Source organism: Salvia hispanica, chromosome 4, assembly GCF_023119035.1.
Source record: "Salvia hispanica cultivar TCC Black 2014 chromosome 4, UniMelb_Shisp_WGS_1.0, whole genome shotgun sequence".
Classification (NCBI taxonomy): Eukaryota; Viridiplantae; Streptophyta; class Magnoliopsida; order Lamiales; family Lamiaceae; genus Salvia; species Salvia hispanica.
In genome coordinates this window covers 15,801,532-15,822,289 of record NC_062968.1, presented here as the reverse complement: position 1 = coordinate 15,822,289, position 20,758 = coordinate 15,801,532, and the positions used below count along the sequence as shown (strand labels likewise).

Below are 20,758 nucleotides of genomic sequence, written 5' to 3'. Positions count from 1 at the left end.
ATGGCAATACAGTTTGGGAGAAATATCTAAAGAGGGTAATAGTGCCACAATTTAAAATATCGTCCATTTTTATTTTTGGTAGGCAACGAGATTTCTGGAAATTAACAGATCCTGCGTAATCTCTCTCTCTCTCCCCCAATTTTCCGATCAATTATGCTTCTTATTCTAGGAATGAATTCACACTCTCTCCCTCAACTATTGAAGCAGTCGAAACTTAGTGTTGAAGCAAACAGATTCAATCTCTCTCCGTCAACAATTTTCATTGAACAACAATGTCCCGGTTGAAGAGAACGGCTGCAAACCATGTTGGGGAATCATCTGGAGGTGATTTAATGTCAATGTTTTCTGTTCTTCGTTCTTTATTTGGTGTTTTCGGTAGATTGTTGCTGCCATTGGTGTTCCTTTATGCGAACTCCGAAAATGTCACACTGTTTTGGCCGATTACAGTTGCGTATCAATTGAGTTTGTCCGGTGAATCTATTACTTGTTTCGGTGGTAATGAAGGTTGTGTGTTGTTTTGTTGTATTGATTTATCAAATGTATTGTTTAGATATTGTAGAAACTAGTGTTTTGCAAATTTATTTTGGAATTTCTCTTGACATGTAGCAGACAGTACTAATATCTCTCTTTCCATAGAAATTGTGATGTATCTTTCTATTGTAGAGATGTATCTGTTGTGTTGATGACCAAAAGGAAAATTTGGCCTTCTTTTTAGTGATGTGTTGATGTATCTCCTCTCTATTTTTTATGTATCTGTTGTGTTGATGTATAGCTGCTGTGTATTGATGTTAGAAAGTTTGATATCTCCCTTGTATTGATGTAGTTGTTGTGTTGATGTATCTCCTCTATTGTAGTGATGTGTTGATGTATCTTTCTATCTGTAGAGATGTATCCAAGGGTGCGAAATTCGGTTCATAAATATGCCATGGCAAGGTACTGGAGGCAAGGATGATGCTGCTATATTCTTAATGCGACACATGGAAACGTATATGGGCCAAAAGGTGAAGGATTGGCCAACGAGGCTTGCAAACATATCTATGAACAATCTGCAGATTATGCGCGGTAAATACTGCAAGGCCTTGCTAACGACGGACTTCAATTACCATTCGGTTGAGATTAAGGATTGTGTGAAGAAATATTTCAAGGATAATAAAGAGAAGAGAACCAAGATAGATAAGCTTGCGGCAGATTTGATGTGCAAGAAGCCTCAGTGAAAGTTGATTTAATTATATTAGTTATCCAGTGTGTCTGATTTTCTAGATCATGTGTTTTGAATTCTAGATGGTCTATTTTGCTGTTATTATGAAGATGATGTTTGCTGTTGTTATTTTCCGGATGATGTCTTTTACAGGATGATTATTATATGCAGCTTTTAAAGGAATTTGTGTGTACATTGTGTACTATTAATATAGCAACACGTCAGTTTATGCACCATGCAATAAATCATATTTTACTGAGAATAATGTTAATAGTCATATTTTATTCGAAGTGCATTGATTATTATACAACTTTAAGTTGATACTCAACTTAAAGAACATTGATTTAAAAAAACTAAAAAAGGTATAGCTATTTTGACTGTTTTGCAGTCAAGTTAATCTTGAACAATATTTGTGTGCAGAGCGCACAGAAAAACGTAGGGAAACGATTAAAATAGTTCTACAACTCCATAAAACAAGACATTGATGTTTGAACTGGATTGGATTGATACTTGCACAAGACTAGATTGATATTTGCATTGAACAACATTGATGTACATACAAGTAAAAAAAAGAGTTTAGATCACCTTTTTGCATTGAAATTTATATGGAACAAATCGTGGAATCATAATTATAATGGAAAGGAAGAGACGATTATGGGATTTAGTAACAGTCAATAATATAGATTGACATAATTATCCTTTACTGATTTTTTCTTAATGTTCGAATATTTAGTAAATATTAGTTTGGATCAATTTAAGGCCACGAGATCACCCAAATCAAACAGATATTAATTTGGTATTAGTTATTTCATTGAAGTAGTTATTATTTGATCATACACCTATATATATATATATAGGGTAGTGATAAAATGTAAATTTATATATTGTAAAAACTCAAAACTCCTTCAACACAGTTTCAATACAATATCAACACAAGTGTAAAATTTCAAGATTTTAATGTCAACACAAGTATCAACACAATATCAACACAACATCAATCATTGACTACCGTTGAAATTCTGTTGACATTTTCCTGTTGATGCTTTTTTATGATCTGTTGATATTTTTCAATGGTCCAGATCATAGTTTTGAGTTTGTATAATATTTAGAGTTTTCATTTGATCACATCCCTATAGACCATAGGATTAGACATTTTAATCTTGAGATTAGAAGATCTGATGGCTCCTATAATTTCTCAATTAATTTTATATTATTCATTTAAAATCCTAAAAGGTTAATAATGTCAATCACGTTCATCCATTTGTTGTTGCAATCCCTATAATCATGCACGTTTCCCTTTCTATTAACAAATCATTGCGTGATTTTGTAGTTAACATTCATCATCTTCAACTTTTGCGGTTTTTTCCATCTTTTTCATCCGTCGTCGTATCTGTCACCGGTACTTTCTGTTTTTAAAATTATCTCATCTCCTAATTAATTTCGTTAGTCGGTTGTAACTTTGAAATGTATAATTCAATTTCTTAATTTTGATGGATTCTGTATGACGATTTCATAACTTACAATTGTCGTCTTTTTTTCCATAGATTTTATGCAGCCTATCTCCATAAATGGAAACCGTAATATGACCTAATTCGTTTGGAGACAATCAATCATCCTTCGATGACATTGTAGACAATACAGGTCTTGTGATAATTATTTTTTTCTTCAGTCTTCGATCTATCAGATTGGTTGTGAATTTAGTCACACCAATGTTCTTTGTCATTTGCCATCATGTTTTCATTTCGTTTTTTGGAAACTGTATGTTTATAAAATCACAGAATTGATGGTCCTTTTATTAGTTTGGCATGCTATAATTACTCCTTTTGTATGACCTATTTGCATTGTTATTTTTTGGGTTTGTGTCATTTATCTTGTATGACTCATTTTTATCTTTTGTATGACGTGTTGTATGATATGCTTCAGTTATGCATAAGTATGATCTACGTGGTTTGTCAACTATGGTCATTATTTTATAGCATTTGTATAATTCGTTTTCAATCATCAATTTTTTAATATAATGAATTGTTGTTGGAATATTTTGTCTTTACTTCCTCGACTAGGGATGTTGTAATTATGACTTATTTATGGTGTTACAATGACATGTTTTTGTATGACATATATTTGATTTAGTATGACCTATTATCATTATCAATTATTTTGTATGAGTTTATTATGTCATGTTTTCTATTATGCTTTGTTGTGCCTTTGTTATGACCTATGATCATACTAAATCCAATAGGCGGAATATTTTGTATTTACTCCACCATCAGTTTTTAGGAGTGTTGTAATTTAGGAGTGGAGAAGGCTTTGAAGCTTAAGAGCAAGCGTTTGCGTCAATGCAAGAAATGTCAGGAGTGGCGTCACCACGATTCAAGTAATTGCACCAAGTTTAAAGAGAAAGAACAACGGCGGTCTAGAAGAAATTATGAAGTTTGACACTATGTATTCTCTTTTTGAACTAACATCAGTTTAATTTTCAATTTGGACGCCATTTTTCTTGCATTGTCAGGTTGTTTGATATGAACATTTACTTCAGTTTATTTCATACTAACATTTTGATCAGATTTGTATGACGCATTCTGGTACTCCGTAGTATTATATAATGAATCAAAAATTGGATTATTATGACACAAATTACCCATAAGATGAAATGGTATAGTTATTTTGTTGTTATTGTTACAAAGACTCAATGTTCCATTTAGTACTATGACGTATCGGAAACCATTCTGTTGTACGGAATTCAATTTAAGTCCATATGTAGATAACAATATTTTGAAATGACCCAAATATATACTTAGTATGACACAAAGTGTAAACATTATGTCATGGTTTGGTATTTCGACCATACAAATCAAGGGGATTGCAATACCCTCAACGATTCGATTTTTAGTCAAACGACTGATGTACTATTCAATATTTGCACTACACCCAAAACATTGTTTGCGCAATTTCAAAGTAGGATTTGATGTACACAAAATTTGTCATTAATACAAAATCATACATAGGGCATGTCTAGGTCATTGTAAGTGTAGTTTTCCGTCATGTTAATATTGGATGATCCAAAATGAAAGAGCTTGTTTAATCTTGTCGACGGTCATGCCCTCTCCCGTTTCATTCGAACTCCTCTCAGTTATTGGATCTGCTATTTTGGAAGGCAAACACCAATAGGAAAGGTGTGTACGAAAATTCGACTATAATCTCGAACAAAATGAACAGATATTTTAAACGAAATACCTTTTTTTATTGTGGTTGGTGCGGTAGCTTCTTCTTCACAGCAACCCTTTTATAAACTAGTTAACAACATACCAAAACAAGATAAATTTGCGTTAGTTTCAAATGCACATTCAGGAAGTCTAACAAATTAGAAACACTAATTAACCTTTTGCTTCATACTTCGATGTTCCAGCTGAACGAATGTTCACCATTGTCGGCGAGAGGATTGTTGTTGATTTGAGTAGCGAGGTAGACTAGATAGGGTTTTTGGACGCCGATTTGTGTTTTGCTGGAATGGTAGATTTGGGGGGATTGGATCGAATTCTGCTTGATTTGGAGAATAAATGACTGAAATTTTATTCTCTCTCACTTAATAAATGGCATAGGTAACGAAACCAAGTTGTAGAGTGTGTAGTTAGTTATCCCATTAAATCCGCCCAAATGAAACGGCAATGATGATTCCATCAATTTGATTTGCCAAAAATACCCTTCACATGACGCAAATTGATCTTACTATGACACAAATTTCACAAAATATAAAACAAATCGTGGTCATTCATTTACAGATCCGACGACCGTATTTTGGGCTGTATTTTGGTACTTAAGGCCTTCTTTTGATGGATCAAAACCATATATATATATATATATATATATATATATATATATATATATATATGTATGTATGACGTCATAATTATGATGCCCACTCGCGGCCGGCGAGTGGGCGTCACGCCTAGCGCCAGCGCACGGCACGTGGCGCTGACGCGTGGCGAGACAACTTGTGCCCAGCCCCTTCCGCGCGCGACGCGCGATGAGACATCCTGTCTCTGCGGGACAAGATGCGTTTTGCAACGCGGTCTCGCCGGGACGAGATCGAGCCGGTGGCGAGCCGCGCTGCTGATGCTCTTATAAAAATATAAATTTTCTATTAAAATATAGAGTAAAGGTCAAAATTGGTCCTGAACATATGTCCATTTTACGATATTGGTCATATACTTTATCTTTTGAATTATTGTAATATTAGTTTTTAACGGTCAACGGGTTTAATCCCGATTTTGACCAAATTAAACTGTTAATTATGTCCTTAATTATTTTATTATTAATTTTTAATGCAAAGTTTCAACTTACGAGCAAACCTACAAACCGACCGAGTGAGTCCACATAACTATGCCAATCTAAATAGGCTAACTCATATAGCACATTATTCTATTCAGGTTGTGAAATTATATTTTTAATTAATTTACCAGGTTATTTGGATCGATCCGTTAATTTCAAATTGAATAACATATATCGATAATGGCAAGAAGCTCAGCAATTAACTTTATATGATAGATGAATTGTCTACATAGTATATCTTAAGCATTAAGGGAGGTGAGGGGTGCCAAATCTCTTGCATCCATATGATCAAATTATACATTTTTTCTTTCCGATATATCTGATTAATTATATTTTTACATGACCTAATTTAAGTCATTAGATTTGATTCTATAATATTCAATAAATAATTCTTTGTAATGCATTAAAAACGAGTTATTATTTAATTGTATATACTCTCCCCGTCCACAAAAAATAGAGCACAATTATCATTTTGGCCGTCCACAAAAAATAGAGCACATTCATTTATAGAAAGTTTTCAACAAATAATAACCCTACATATCATTCCATTAACACTACTTCTCACTTACTTTTTCTTCTTCTCTCTTACTTTTTTCACTTTTCTCTTACTTTAGCAATTCTACATTAAAACTCGTGTCCACTGGCGTATCCAGTGTAAAATTCGGTTTTGTATTATATATTGTACCAATTGGAGACAAAGCTTTAGTGGCGTAGCGGTAGAACGTGCCTCTCTCCTTCATTGAGACGTGAGTTCGATTACCGGCGGCCTCATTTTCTGATTACTATGATAGTCACCCCCGAATCAAAAATCCTGCATACCTTATATCAAAGTAAACATCGCACCCCGAATCAAAATTTCTGCACACGCTACTGTCCGTGTCATACACAAATTGCTCTATATTTTTGGACGGAGGGAGTATATAATTTGGAATTCTTAAACACCCGGAAGTATTAATCATGTTAATTGTTGCTTAGTTTCGAAGTTCAAATAATCGTTGGGTACAAAAGAATATCGCTTCCGAATCTCATATATCAAATGAATTAAGTTGGTAAGTTTCAAAGATCCAAAAAACCTACGTGTACTGTTATACTCGTGTATTGTAACACGTGTCTTTATACAATTGGTCCCAACTTGTCATAAACACCAAGTGTACAAATGAAATTTAGCTTCCTAGTTTTCCCATTATAGAAGATCATCAAATTTATTAAACAATTAATGAATGTATACTATGTCGTTAAACCAAAAAGATTTAATCAACAAAGTTTTATTGTTTAATGTATGTACCAGACCTAATTTAGCATTTTACGAGAAAAAAACTCACAGCCAATCTAAATCAACACACGAATAAATAATTTATAAATCATAAAAAATAAATTAAACACATAAAATGAAATAAATAATTTTAATATTTTGTAAACGACTAGTTAAGTCGGTAGCATGCGTATGCTATAATTAACAGATTATAATTTATATTATTTCATAAAATTAGTACAAATTTTAATTTTAGAAAAGAAATCATCAGAAAAATAAATTGGGGTAGTATAAATACGAAAGTAAGGCGATAGTTGAAAGCCAGTGTTAAATCTCATTTCATCTTGTAGCTAGAGAAACAGAGTAATTTGAAAGATACGAAAATGTCGAGATCGCCGGCGACATGCTTAATTTTAGGCACTTTGGCCGTCTTCGCATTTGCTTCGGCATTCGCTGACGACGTCGTTGTGTTGACCGAGGACAACTTCGAGAAAGAGGTCGGCCAGGATCGAGGAGCTCTCGTCGAATTCTATGCTCCCTGGTAGCTTTCACTCTTCCCTTTTATGTTCTAACTAAGTGCTTCCAAGTTATATTTGATGATTAGAATTCTTTGTATTGGTTGCTTATTCGATTCGCTTCTTAGATCTGTTGATTTGGTTTTCCCTTGATTGATTGATTGATTGATTGATCTGGAGTTGAGTATAAATGTATAATTAAGTCTTGTATTGGTTAGAAGTAGATGACCTTCTTGTATGTCCGTGTGTTTTGTCATCAGAAAATCGACATGATTGCCAGTTGATGCACGTTAGCTGCAATTAGTTTTTTTTCCCGTACAATTTGATATTCAAAAGGTATTGTGGATTAACTTACATATGCAATTTGCCTGCAGGTGTGGACACTGTAAAAAGCTTGCCCCGGAGTATGAAAAGCTTGGTGCCAGTTTTAAGAAGGCGAAATCTGTTTTGATCGCGAAGGTGGGAAGGTTTTGCTTGTTGAATGTTCTTTCATGCTCTCAATGCTATCTGCTAATCCAAACTGGATCGTTATTCTTAATTTAATGCACTTGTCTCTAATGACTGCCTTGTAGTTCAATCTCTATTGACAGGTTTAAATTTTAGCCTAGGGGTTTTGCATTCAAATTTAGGTCCCAATCCTTATGGGCTGCTAATGCAAGCCTTATAAACAGTTTATTGTTTCTATATCTATACAAGTTCAGGAACAAGTAAATTTACTACGCTTGTCATTTATTTCATGCAACTTAGTGTTGGATCAAGTGTCCCTTTGTTAGTTAAAAACTATGAGAAAATGTATTACTTCTGGGTTTGCCCCAAAATTAAGAAGACAAGCGTCCTTAGTTTTGTTGGCTAGGTAAAATGGCTAGGTAAAATTTGGAAGTCTGGCTATGCCTTTGAAGCTTTCTCCCAAAAAGTTCCGTTTTTGCACCTTCTACTATCTCTGTTGGAACCATATCTACAAACAATGTTATCTTGTACTGATTAATTGGGAATTATTGATATGTTTGAGGTTGCAGATTGCTAAAATTATGGTTTTTTAAGTTGTTTAGTATTCCTAATCAACTCTTTCAGTTCAGCTAGTTGGCCAAAAGAAATAATAACAAGCAAGAAGGCCTAAAAAACAAAAGCACTCTGTCATCAGTCTTTCCATGAGCTTTAGGTAACCTGGTTATGGGTCTGTATGGTCCAGGAAGTATCCAGGGCTGATGTGATGACTTTATTAATGTCTTTTTCTACTTGACATTACGGTGTAGACTAAAAAACACATTAAATCATTTGATGATGGAATGGACTATGTTAAAGCTTAGCAAACTGAACAATGAGCTCTTCTCTCTTGCTTGATATGCATCTGTGATCTGTGTTGATTATTATATGAGTGTGGGTTAGATGTTTTCATCTTCCGTAAAAAAATACAGTTTTTCTTTTATTTGTGAGATTAAGCTAATTTATCGAACACTCTTTGCGTTTTATTTGCTTTAGGTTGCAGTACCTTGAAACAGTCTATATGCTTACTGTCCTTACTTTTGTAGGTTGACTGCGATGAGCACAAAGGTGTTTGCAGCAAATATGGTGTCTCTGGGTATCCCACCTTACAATGGTTTCCCAAGGGGTCTCTAGAGCCCAAAAAGTATGTTTTAGAGAATGCATGTCTTTATATTGTTTTCTCCTCCATCTAGCAACTGATGACTCTTTAAATTTCAACTTCTAACATTTTCTGGTATAAGTAATAGAACTAAGAAATTGCTCATGCTTGAGTTTGACGTGATAGGTATGAAGGACCTCGAACTGCTGAAGCCCTTACTGAATTTGTGAACAATGAAGGAGGTAATATATTTTTTGTTGTGTCAATAGCATACTGTTATCTGAGTAAGGAGCTGTTGTCATTTACTATGTCTGCTATACTATTATTTGGAGAAGCGTTAACCTATTTCTTCCTTTTTAGAAGATGAAATTGCATTATTCTAAGATAATGCAGTTGGAGTGGGAACATGATGTACTCATCAAATGATTTAATCAAGTTTCCTGTTGATTATGAATCGCATTTTTGTTTTTAAACTGTCAAAATGTGCATGCGCATGCATAGAATTTTTTTTTTCCTTAAAAGGCAACAAATTTTGAGGATCTTCGTGATTCTGTAGGCATGAATGTATTGTTTTCATTGAATTTTCATTTGTAATAGTATGTTCTTAGAATCCTGTTTAATCAAAGCTTTCTCACCTCTCTCCTTACTTTTACTCTATAATTTAGGGACAAATGTCAAAATAGCTGCAGTTCCTTCAAGCGTTGTGGTTCTTACTTCTGAAAACTTTGATGAGATCGTACTTGATGAGAAAAAAGATGTCCTTGTTGAGTTTTACGCACCCTGGTACGTGCACACATAAACTTCTATTGTGCTTTATGTGGATAGGTGGAGATAAAGCAATCATGGAAGTCATATTCTCATAGGCATTTTATATATGGAGTGTGTTGATTATTACTTGTAAACTACTGATGCTTTACCATGTTAGGTGTGGTCATTGCAAGAATCTTGCTCCTGTGAGTGCATTTCTATTTCATCTGATACTTGCATCTATTGAAATATTATTCTCAAGTTCCTTACTTTATTCACTTTCCCTGTAGACTTACGAAAAAGTCGCGACAGCACTCAATCAGGAGGCAGATGTGGTGATCGCAAATCTTGATGCTGATAAGTACAAGGATCTTGCAGAGAAGTGAGTGTTTTTATTAATTAGTTATTCTGGTTTAGGTTTTAAATTTATTCTCTTGCTTTAGTCATTTCAAGCGACCATTCAACATTGAAAATACGCATGTCTTCTCCTTCACAGGTATGGAGTAAGTGGTTACCCTACGTTGAAATTTTTCCCAAAGAACAATAAGGCTGGTGAAGATTATGATGCTGGCAGAGACGTAGATGACTTTGTCACTTTCATAAATGAGAAGTGTGGAACTCACCGAGATGCAAAAGGCCAATTGACTTCCAAGGTTTGTGGAAAATTAACCGGGTTTCCCCCAGTTTGGTCGTTGTGTCTGATTTGATTTTATCTTTGTAGGCTGGTACCATTGAGGCCCTTGATGCCATAGTGAAGGAGTTTATTAGTGCACCAGCTGAAGAAAAGAAATCTGTATTTAAAAAGTTGGAGGAGGAAGCTGACAAACTCGATGGTTCTGCTGCAAGGTAATAATTTTACTAATTACATCTCTATAACTCAAAATCACAATCCTTATAAAAACAATTATCGTTGTCCCAGATACGGGAAGATCTATGTGAAGGCTGCTAAGAGCTGCTTGGACAAAGGCTCTGATTATGCCAACAAGGAAATTTTGAGGTTGGAGCGCATGCTTGCCAAGGTAAAAACTTAATCTTGTCAAATTTTGGATTCACAACACATGGGATTGAGTATTTGAAGGATGACAATAGGAAATTGTTTAATTCATCATTACCTTTTTATTTATCCAATCTATCATCCAAATTAAACGTTGTACCTTTGTTTTGATTGTTGATGCAGTCCATTAGCGACGGGAAGAGAGACGAATTCACGCTGAAGAAGAACATCCTAAGAAGCTTCGTCTCAGACGAGTGAGACAATTGGCTTGGTGATTGAAATGCTTGGGGATTGATTATGGTTTAGTTTTTGCTACACGTAGATGACGAATGGGAGTGAGCTCCTTGTTTTGGTGTCACCAAAAAGAAGAGCTGCCTGTTTTCTGCAGGAGCATCAATGTAACCAATTAATTTTAACTTTGTAGTGTTGGGGACTATTAAGTATTTGAATATTGCTGTCATGATCTCAGTTTGAATACTGTTGCTTTTTACACGGTTATTTTGCAAGCTTTATTCCAGCTAGTTCAACATTAATATAGAGGGAAAAACATAAATCCATTTACAGGCAATGAAATGAAATGAATGTCATCTTCTTGCTTCCCCTCTCTGCATTCTCATGTTCTTCCTTTCAAGTGCATTTTCTGAACTGATGGCAGTTCTCCGATCCTGAGAACAACCATTAAGATTTCAGTCAGAAAATGGCTACAACTTGCTGGCTTGAGCAGGATAAGAGCAGAATGCATAGGAGGAGAGGACAATGCAGAGAGTAGAAAGAACATGATAACATGTGTGTTTACACTTTCACTATGTATTATGTATCACTTCTACTAACTTGCTCCAGCAGCTCTAGGCTACACTGTCTAACGACTTCACTAACTGATTGCCTGGTTAACTACCTCCTTCATCCCTTCCTTTCTCAAATTTTCTTTTAGAATCTTCCTCCATGTATCAAATCAATTATAATTAATTTGTCGCAGTTCATGAGGAACTATGTTGCTGCACTGGCTTCTAAACAGAAGAAACCGAAGGTATACTCCTCTTCATTTTTTTCATATTTCACTTATATACGTGGTCAGTGGGGATTGCATATAGGATATCATGTTGAAGATACTGTTCATAACTCTTTAATGATTTCACTTATTAATATAGTCTTTCTTTTTTTTTCTAAAGAAAATGTTTTGATCAGTGCATTACCTATGATTTGTCAGGAGTCAGGGCATGAATCTGATTTTGTATAATATTCGGAAGAAGTTCTGTTTAAGATGACATTGTTTGGAGTTTTGGGGAACCATGCATCGGCCTTGCACGTTGCAGCAGTTAAAGCAAATGTTCTGGAAAAACATGAATTTGAGCTTCTTACCCTTGGCAGAATTTTCTAAGACCTTCCTTGACTCTTTTGGGATGCTGGTAATAGTTCCTTTTTAATTAAATGTGAATTCCAGTAAGTTCATAATGGATTACTGTATTTTGTGCTTCTATGCATTGCATAAATGTAGGCTTGGTAAGATAGCTTTTCCTATATCTTTGTGATAGGATCACATAAATAATCAGTTCACAAGTATACCTGATGCGTAGATCATTCGCATATATACTATTATTTGAATTTTACAGGTGGTTTTATGGAAAGGATCATATAGTTATTGCATTTTAACCAAAGTTAGAATTAGGGGCTACGTGAATCTAGTAACGAACCGAACACATTTACCAACCTGCAAAATCTTCCATTCCCCAATATTCAAATCTCATTAATCCAATATGCATCACTGGTATGATCCGTGCAGATTGATACCAACCATCTAACCTAGGCGCCCTATAAAAGGTTCATCGGTACAGTTTCAAATGGTTTGCTATGAAATTGGGAGATAGAAGCAACTCTAGTTTTGACGAGATCTCTCTTGCAAATAAATGGCACTCGTGTTTCAGTCATAGACTTAGTATCACATATGTTACACTATATAAGTATAATGTTTAAGAATTAGCTGCCTCTAATTGTTTGGATACTAAATTATTTATTCATTGATTGGTACCTGCATTTATGTATGCTAGCTGATATATGCAGGAGTGCTTTGTTTTCAGGAATATGTTAGAGATATTTTACACGACAAAATGTGTACAACTTTTGTACTGCAATTTCTTATTTTTATATTCAATGATACGATCGATTACATAGTGTCGTTAACTTGAATATAAATATGTGCATAAATTTCAAAGCATGGAAGAAAATGTATGATGAAAGCAAGAAATTAATTCACCAGCAACGTCCCTTCTTATACAAGTTTTCCTTAAAATAAACTTTTCTTTCAACCTCATTGAACTAGGATCTGGAAAATACACTATCTCGCTATTCGCTAATGTTGTTTCACATGTAATTTTGGTGATATTTTTGTAACAGAAATTGCAAGGCACTATAGCCATAATTAAATTCAATTATTGTTTCTTGAAGCATTCTTTTTTATCACCTTTTCCCCCTCCCCGTTTGGTGGTCACTATAGAGAAAAATAACCATGCAAAACACATGAAACATTATTTACCAGATGATTGTTATATTATTTTCTCGTGTGAAAAGAATAATTAAATTCCCCAACTCATATCATTGCATAACTTTATACTATTGCTTTCAACATAAATTCTCCAATTCAATCGCTAAAAAAGCAGAGATTGCCATCAAACGTCGTTGTGTATTACCAAAATATTATTGGTGAATTTCTAGTGGAAAACACAATGTCAAATTATTTTGCCAACAGATCAGTGACGGACTGTGGCAAGAAACAACGTGTTTTTGAGGTGTGCCCTAGGTTCCTTGATTCAAAAAATTCATTTTTTTGTGACGGCTGTTCTACTTAGGCAGAGCGGAGTTAAGGAAAACTTCCACTCAGCTGAATGGAAGTATCTAGATGAATTTTGCACTCAGGAGACTTCTACTCGACTGAACCGAAATTGATTTTTTTTAGCAGATACTGTTTGATACCTATCTTTTGCTATAGTTGATTTTTTGAACACAAGGTGTCATAATTAGGTACATAAACAAACAAATGAAACAAAAAGAATTAAAACCTACAAACACCAATTGATTGTAGACAAAAATCAAATTGTAAGAACAACACCTACATATCGACGGTAGCATCTGAATGTGGGGACACCTCACGGACAGTGTTGGTCGTAGCTAACATATCGATGATTTTATTGTTGGTCGCACACCCATTGGTAAAGTTCTTATCAGTGATGTTTCAGCAATGTGTAAGATATGTCAATAAAGAATTATCGATTGATTTTACCAGATTTACCGTTAGTAAAATTTGTGGGCAACCCCAAATTATTTGTAGTGAATTACGTTTTGGCTTCCTCTTTGTATGAACACATTGGAAAGGCCTCTTTCACATAAAACAATATTTTCTTTGAAAACAACGCATGGTCACTTTCAAACCCTCTCTAAAGACGCAATACCAAATATGTATGGATTTTTGGATTCGTTGGTAAATTGGTATGACCTCAATTAAGGTATGCCTATTGCAATATTGCATATCAAGTAAAACAATCAATTACGCAAGTTAATTAATAATAATAAAATAATAATAATAATATATTAGAAAATAAGTCCATGATCATCTGACTCATATCTATGTAATACATCACTAATATATATGTGGCATATGCATGTCCTATAAATCTCGTGGTACACTTTCATAAATTTTTTGGAAGGAGTACAATTCAATATGTCGCTTAATTGATTACCTCACAAAAATTAGAAAACATGACGTGTGCGTATCAGTCAAGATTCACGGTTTTATATAAAGTAGAATATATAAGACCCTACTTAAAATAAAAATATAAATTAAAAAAAAATGTTAATAGTAATAAAGATTTAGAAACTGAAATCTTTAAGTTGGTGTGCGTGGGTGTGGGTAAGGTATACCGTATCAAAACTGTCATATTGTATATACTAAAAATCCTTTATGAGTATAAATCTGTCCAAAGATAAGTGAGCCAAAATTTTTCTGTATGGGATTTAAGAAAATGAGGTTTTGTTAGTAAAGTGAAAAATGAATAAAGTAAGAGAGTTAATAAAGTAAAGAAAAAAAGTAAGAGAGAGAATGCCATAAAAGGAAATGACTCACTTATCTGGGGACGTCCCAAAAAGAAATGTGAGTCGTTTATCTTGGGACGGAGGGAGTATATAATTTTCTTATCAAAATATTTGGTATATATAATTTTCGGTATAACCAATCTCAATGTTGATATTGTACCGCCTTGACCGGAGGCCCCGAGTATTATATTATAAATATAATATATATATATATATATATAAATATATTCGATATTCACGGATATATCGTTTTTACAGTATGTATTGATGTCGGTATATACATGGTATATCTAAATAACGGTATTTACCGTAGTCTATGGTATATAACGAAATTTCAGTATGTTGCGGTATACCATGATAAGTTCAGTACACCATTATTTCGGTATTCTTTCCCCCTCCTAGAATCAATTAAGTGCCTCATTATCTAATAATGCAGACACAATAAATGAACAACTATGTTCGTGCGAAATGTCAAATGTTCATATCCCACTACTAGGTTTGGGGCTGTTACACTTACGCCATGAACTTCAAATAAATTAGAGTTCCATTTCTACAATATGTGTTACGAAAATCATAGGTAACTAAATTTGTCCAGCGCAGAGTAGAAAAAAACAACCTTGAAAAGGAAAATAGGATGAAAGTTGTGTATGTGGCATTGATGAATATTGTCTTAATAGGCAAGGTCAGAAATGGCGTATTGATGGAAAAGTATACAGCTAGCTTTGTACATGTGTTCATGGAGGATTTGAGAAACTCTTTGAGTACCTTCACAGTTAACTCCTTGCCTTTCCTTTCCTTTCTCAAGACAACATCTCATTCCTCATGCAAAATCAACATACATAATATTTTTAAATAAAAATCAATCTGGTCGTGGTCGGATTGAAAGCTTGTCTTGTATGTAGTTTCTCTCGTAGCATGTCTCACGATTTTCGGGTCGATTATTAGGTAGTGAAAGCTACCCTTCTGTTCATCAAGTCTGCAAATGAAGCAATCCTAATATCCAATGATCATCACTGTATATCTTTTTAAGAAGTAACAATTACTCATCATTATCCTCATCTTCAAACCCCTTATGTTTATGTATCTACTATATTCAAATTCATTTTTTTATCTACAAAGGACCTCCCTATTTTAGACATATCTGTGTTTGTTTGAGTTGAAGATTTGTATATTGAACTTAAATTTGGGGATGAAATAGTGATCTCAATTCTTTCTCAAAATAGATAGATAGTCTAGAAATAATGAGAAAACTAGTCTAGTAGTGGTAGCTTTTTGATGGCCATTATAGCGTTCCTTCAAATGAAGAAGTAATGATTTGAGTGAGGAAATTAAATAATAGAATTGAATGCGTTGATAATTTTCATGTATATGTTTGATTATGGCTTGTTTATGAAGGATTCAAGAGTAACGGCTTATTAATTTGGTTGGATACCAACGGCTTTTCGAAAGTGAAACCAATTAAATAATCCTTTGATATTTCTGTTGACAGATAATTTGCTTAGGAATAGCGTTAACTCACTCCGACCGACATGCTTACAATTTCATTCTCGTACATTCATGTCACAAATATCAATGCCATAAATTTTTCATTATTTGTACATTTAGATATTTTTATACTGATTGTATTTTGTTTTATTGAGTCCTATTTATTTATTTTAAAATTAATTCAGTTGCAATATTAACTGAAAATAATTATTAAAAAAAAGAAAATTTATTATTATTTCCCATCATCAATTTATAATTTTTCATTTTCCAATAATTATTAAGTTGATATTGCAATTGAATTATTTTCAAAATAAATAAATTTAACTTACACAAGAAAAGTTAATTAAATTATGAAGTCTATTAATTAAAGATCCAACCAAAGAACATTTTAAATAAAAATGCATTAGTATAAGAATCTAATGGAACAAAATTATAAAAAGTCCTAATAAAATAAAATACATTAGTATAAGGAGTTAACGCAAAAAAAATAGAAGAAAATAAAATGTACTTACATTATTACAAGGACCTCTAAATGTGTTATGTCTATATATTTATATATTGCATCCCATTACATCTAGTGTTGTTGTTTACCTCTATAATAATATGATTATAAGTATGTCAAATATATACGTGAATTAATCAATTCCGATACTAAATTCAAAAAGATATTTAAAAAAGGTGACAAGACGCAACAAGGTCCAAATAATTGAAGCAATTACATTACAGAATCACTAAATTAATTACAGTTAAATCACTGTATCTTACACATCAATATACACTATAAACATAAATTAGCTTGAAATATGATCAAAGCCCTCATATTATTTCAACAAAATGTGGTCCTCATGGAGCCCTTAAAATAAAATTTCAAATGTAATTAATTGACTCTGTTCCATTAAACTCAAGTAACGTACGTGTCAGCGCACCATGAGAGAGAGAGCTTAAGAGGGAGGTAATGGTGATGATGATGGTGATGGTAAGTGGGGCATTGTTTAAATCAGTGAATGAATTGAATTGTGTAGAGAAAAATTATAAAAAAAGAAAGGTGGTTAAATACAGAATTAGTTGTTGCTAATTAGAAAAGAATGAAATAAAAATAAAAATAAAAATAAAAAGATGGAGTGGGAAACGGATTGGAGGGGGACCTTGAGAGAAAGCGATGTTAGGTCTTCTTGTCTTTGACTCTATCTATCTTATTCCTAGCTAGTCTTTTTTTTTTAATTTTCTTCACTCACAAGGTAATCATCATATGTGTATAAGAATTGCAACATATTTTGCTTCCACTTCACATAATCCCTCCTCTCTCTAATTATACTCTTCTATTTATCTTCATTTTCACAGTCCCAATCAAGGAGAATAGGAGGGGAGGGGGAAATAAAAACAAAACACACACATACACTTACACACAAAATCATAAATCTCTCTCCGTAGCTAAATAAGTACTTAGTAAATGAGGAAGCCTGAGCATAATGTGGGGATGGTGAAGGAGAAAGTGGGAGTGAAGGCGAAGCTGAGGAAGGGGCTGTGGTCGCCGGAGGAGGATGAGAAGCTGATGAATTACATGGTGACGAATGGGCAAGGGTGTTGGAGCGACATTGCCAGAAACGCGGGGCTGCAGCGCTGTGGGAAGAGCTGCCGCCTGCGTTGGATCAACTATCTTCGCCCGGATCTTAAGCGCGGCGCCTTCTCCCCTCAGGAGGAGCATCTCATCATCCACTTGCATTCCATTCTTGGCAACAGGTAATTAACCTATCTCCTCTCTATCAAAATTATTGTTAATAGAAAATTAGTTATTTCAATTATAAGTACTTATTGTGTTGTGATTTACAATTCCACAAATGTAGACTAGAAAATTGTAATTTATTCATTCATTTATGTGCTAGAATTGAGAATCTCTATCGATCAATCTACACAACTGTTACATAGATCCCAGAACTAAACAAAAGCATTTGTGTATATCTCTTCACCATAATTATTTCTTTATAGAGTAATTATTAATATATGTGTGTGTAATCTAAACTAATTATTTTATGATTAACAACTTGTGTAGCTGGTAAATTTCGTGGATTCTTAATTGAAACCTTGTTCATGTTTGCAACTTGGCTGGTATTATTCAATTAGTTTGAAATTTTGACTAGAATATCTGCAATTGTGATAGAAAAATTAATAATATAACTAAATTAACCAACCAATGGGAAAGAGACCTTATCAGACGTAAATATTTTTGAATTGTTATTTCTTTGGTCTACACTTGATGATTATTCACAAAGCATAACCTCACTCATATACAGAAGCCTTATTTATAAATACACCCATGCAGACACCAACTTGCATTCTACGTCAAAACAAATATACCAAATTTATTTAACAAAATTAGGTTAAATTTAATTATTACTATTTTACTTGTTATTAGCATGATAATAATTATTATTTGTGCAACAGGTGGTCTCAAATCGCAGCCCGTCTTCCCGGAAGGACTGACAACGAGATCAAGAACTTCTGGAACTCAACAATCAAAAAGAGGTTAAAGAATGCCGGCAACACCACTACCACCACCACCACCTCATCGTCTCCGAACAACAGCGACTCCTCCGACCACCACCCCCTCAAGGCCGGAGGGGCCACCGTGTTCATGCAAGAGTACGAGGTAGCCGGCGTCTGCATGGACTCCTCGTCTTCCTCGTGCTCGTCCCTCGCCACCCAATTCGGCAACCCTTTCATCCCCCTCATGGATCATCACCACCACCACCACAACAACAACAACATATTCGACATAAACGGCGTCGTTCCAATGTTCAATTTGGGACATGAGGCTGGTGTGGAAACCCTAGGGGGGGCTTTGGGGGACTATGGGGCAATGGAGCCCTATGTGATGGGATTGGAAAATGACCTTTCTGTCCCTGGATTGGAAGTTAACAACAACAACACTACTTCCAATTATGACAAGAACATTAGTGTCAACGATGCCCATTATCTTAGTAACAATAATAACAATAATAATAATGATCATGGAAGCATCAAAGTAGAGGAATTGGTTGGGGTTGGGAATCATTGGCAAGGAGAAACCTTCAAAATGGGAGAATTGGATTGGGAGGGTTTGTTGGCTAATGTCTCCTCCTTACCTTACCTTGATTTCCATCTTGAATAATCCACCCACTTAATTTCTCTTTGTCACCTTCAATTATCTACCCAAATCTCTTCTTGTTTGTTTTTTGTCGATCAATAAATCCCTTCTAGGCAAAAGTGGGTAGCTAGGATTGAGACACGTCACTCTCCGGGAGATTAACGTCTTTCTGCGAAGCAAATGTGAATAGTCAAAATGGATTTGTCAGACGTTAAATAACAGAATAAAGGATATAATCTACATATATATAGCAGTTGTATTTTTGAATTTATGTATTTTTAGCATTTTGTATAGATAAATCAATAATTTGTTAGCATGTATGTGGAGCACTGTACTACGATATTCCTGAAATTGTTTTTAGTTGCTAGCATAGCTTCCTCAAAAGTTGTAACTAGTGTATTTTTTTTGCTTTAATTTTTTATCTATCAAGTCTTCATTTCCTGTTAATATCTCTTTTCTTTTACTGTTTTATCTAGTATATTTGATCTACAGTGTTAGAATTAGTTAAACTCGGTCTGTTTGCGTGATGGAGAGAATTATGTACGCTTTAGTAAGATTTTTTTTAATTGTATGCTATTATGGGCAAGGAGTTGTGATTAATTTAGAACTCTATTGAAATAAGAACTTGATAACTAATTAGTTCACTGAGTCATTAATATCAGTTAACATCACAAAACATACTTATATTGAATCAGGAACTTATATGTTTTGTGATGTTCAACTGATATTAATGAAACAACGAGCTGATATGATCTTCAGTTCTCATTTTAATGGCGATATTTGGGAAATATATAGGTACTCTACAAATGAGATATCTCTCTATATACTATTATGAATGAAAAATTAATTACACTAAACTCGTTTTTAGTTATCTTACTAATGCAAATAAGACATAATCTGAAGCTTAACTAAGTCGAAATTTTTTTATTGCAATATAATTAGTTATATGGTCATATTCTAAGCGTCGTCTCTTGGATCTATTTCTAACAAACAAACATGATGGAGCCATATATGGTTGATTTTTGTGATTCACGTTTCCTTTTTAATTGACAAGATCTTATGAATTAACACCACTCTAATTAATCTTTAATTTGTCAAGTTAAACGTAAACATCACTAACTATCTTTAGATTAGAATTTATTATCTTACAAAATCCAAGAAAGATAGAGCTAGTATGACTTAGTAGCTTGAGAAACTTTGCTAGGTATCCTTAAAAATTTAATAAGTTTGTACGCTATGATTATTAAATACATGTAAATACAAATAAAACATAATTAAAGCTTTTTAGGATTCAACATTTAGAAACCCAAACCTAATGATGTTTACACACACAGATGCGGGTAAAATGCATTTAGTTGGTTCCGCAATTATTGGCTAGTGGAAAGTTATATTATATATACATGGGATGTAATTAAATACAAACTCTAAATTTTGTACAAACTACAAACT

At 33.8% G+C, this 20,758-nt stretch overlaps 3 protein-coding genes across 3 annotated transcripts; all 3 read left to right on the top strand.

The window, feature by feature from the left end:
* The first annotated feature begins 57 nt into the window (after positions 1-57).
* On the top strand, positions 58-1,391 carry LOC125223956. Its single transcript, XM_048127278.1, has 2 exons — positions 58-324; positions 885-1,391. Exons 1-2 carry the CDS (start codon positions 304-306, stop codon positions 1,212-1,214), a joined length of 351 nt encoding a protein of 116 aa, XP_047983235.1. The 5' UTR covers positions 58-303; the 3' UTR covers positions 1,215-1,391.
* A 5,705-nt stretch (positions 1,392-7,096) lies between these two features.
* Positions 7,097-11,129, top strand: LOC125224037 (protein disulfide-isomerase like 2-1-like). The gene is made up of 11 exons (XM_048127378.1): positions 7,097-7,320; positions 7,669-7,753; positions 8,824-8,921; positions 9,063-9,118; positions 9,542-9,659; positions 9,802-9,829; positions 9,914-10,005; positions 10,120-10,276; positions 10,345-10,469; positions 10,543-10,642; positions 10,801-11,129. Exons 1-11 carry the CDS (start codon positions 7,163-7,165, stop codon positions 10,873-10,875), a joined length of 1,092 nt encoding a protein of 363 aa, XP_047983335.1. The 5' UTR covers positions 7,097-7,162; the 3' UTR covers positions 10,876-11,129.
* A 6,365-nt stretch (positions 11,130-17,494) lies between these two features.
* Positions 17,495-19,754, top strand: LOC125219513 (transcription factor MYB83). Its single transcript, XM_048121510.1, has 2 exons — positions 17,495-17,925; positions 18,628-19,754. The coding sequence occupies exons 1-2, from the start codon at positions 17,636-17,638 to the stop codon at positions 19,331-19,333; spliced, it is 996 nt and encodes a 331-aa protein (XP_047977467.1). The 5' UTR covers positions 17,495-17,635; the 3' UTR covers positions 19,334-19,754.
* Positions 19,755-20,758: the final 1,004 nt, after the last annotated feature.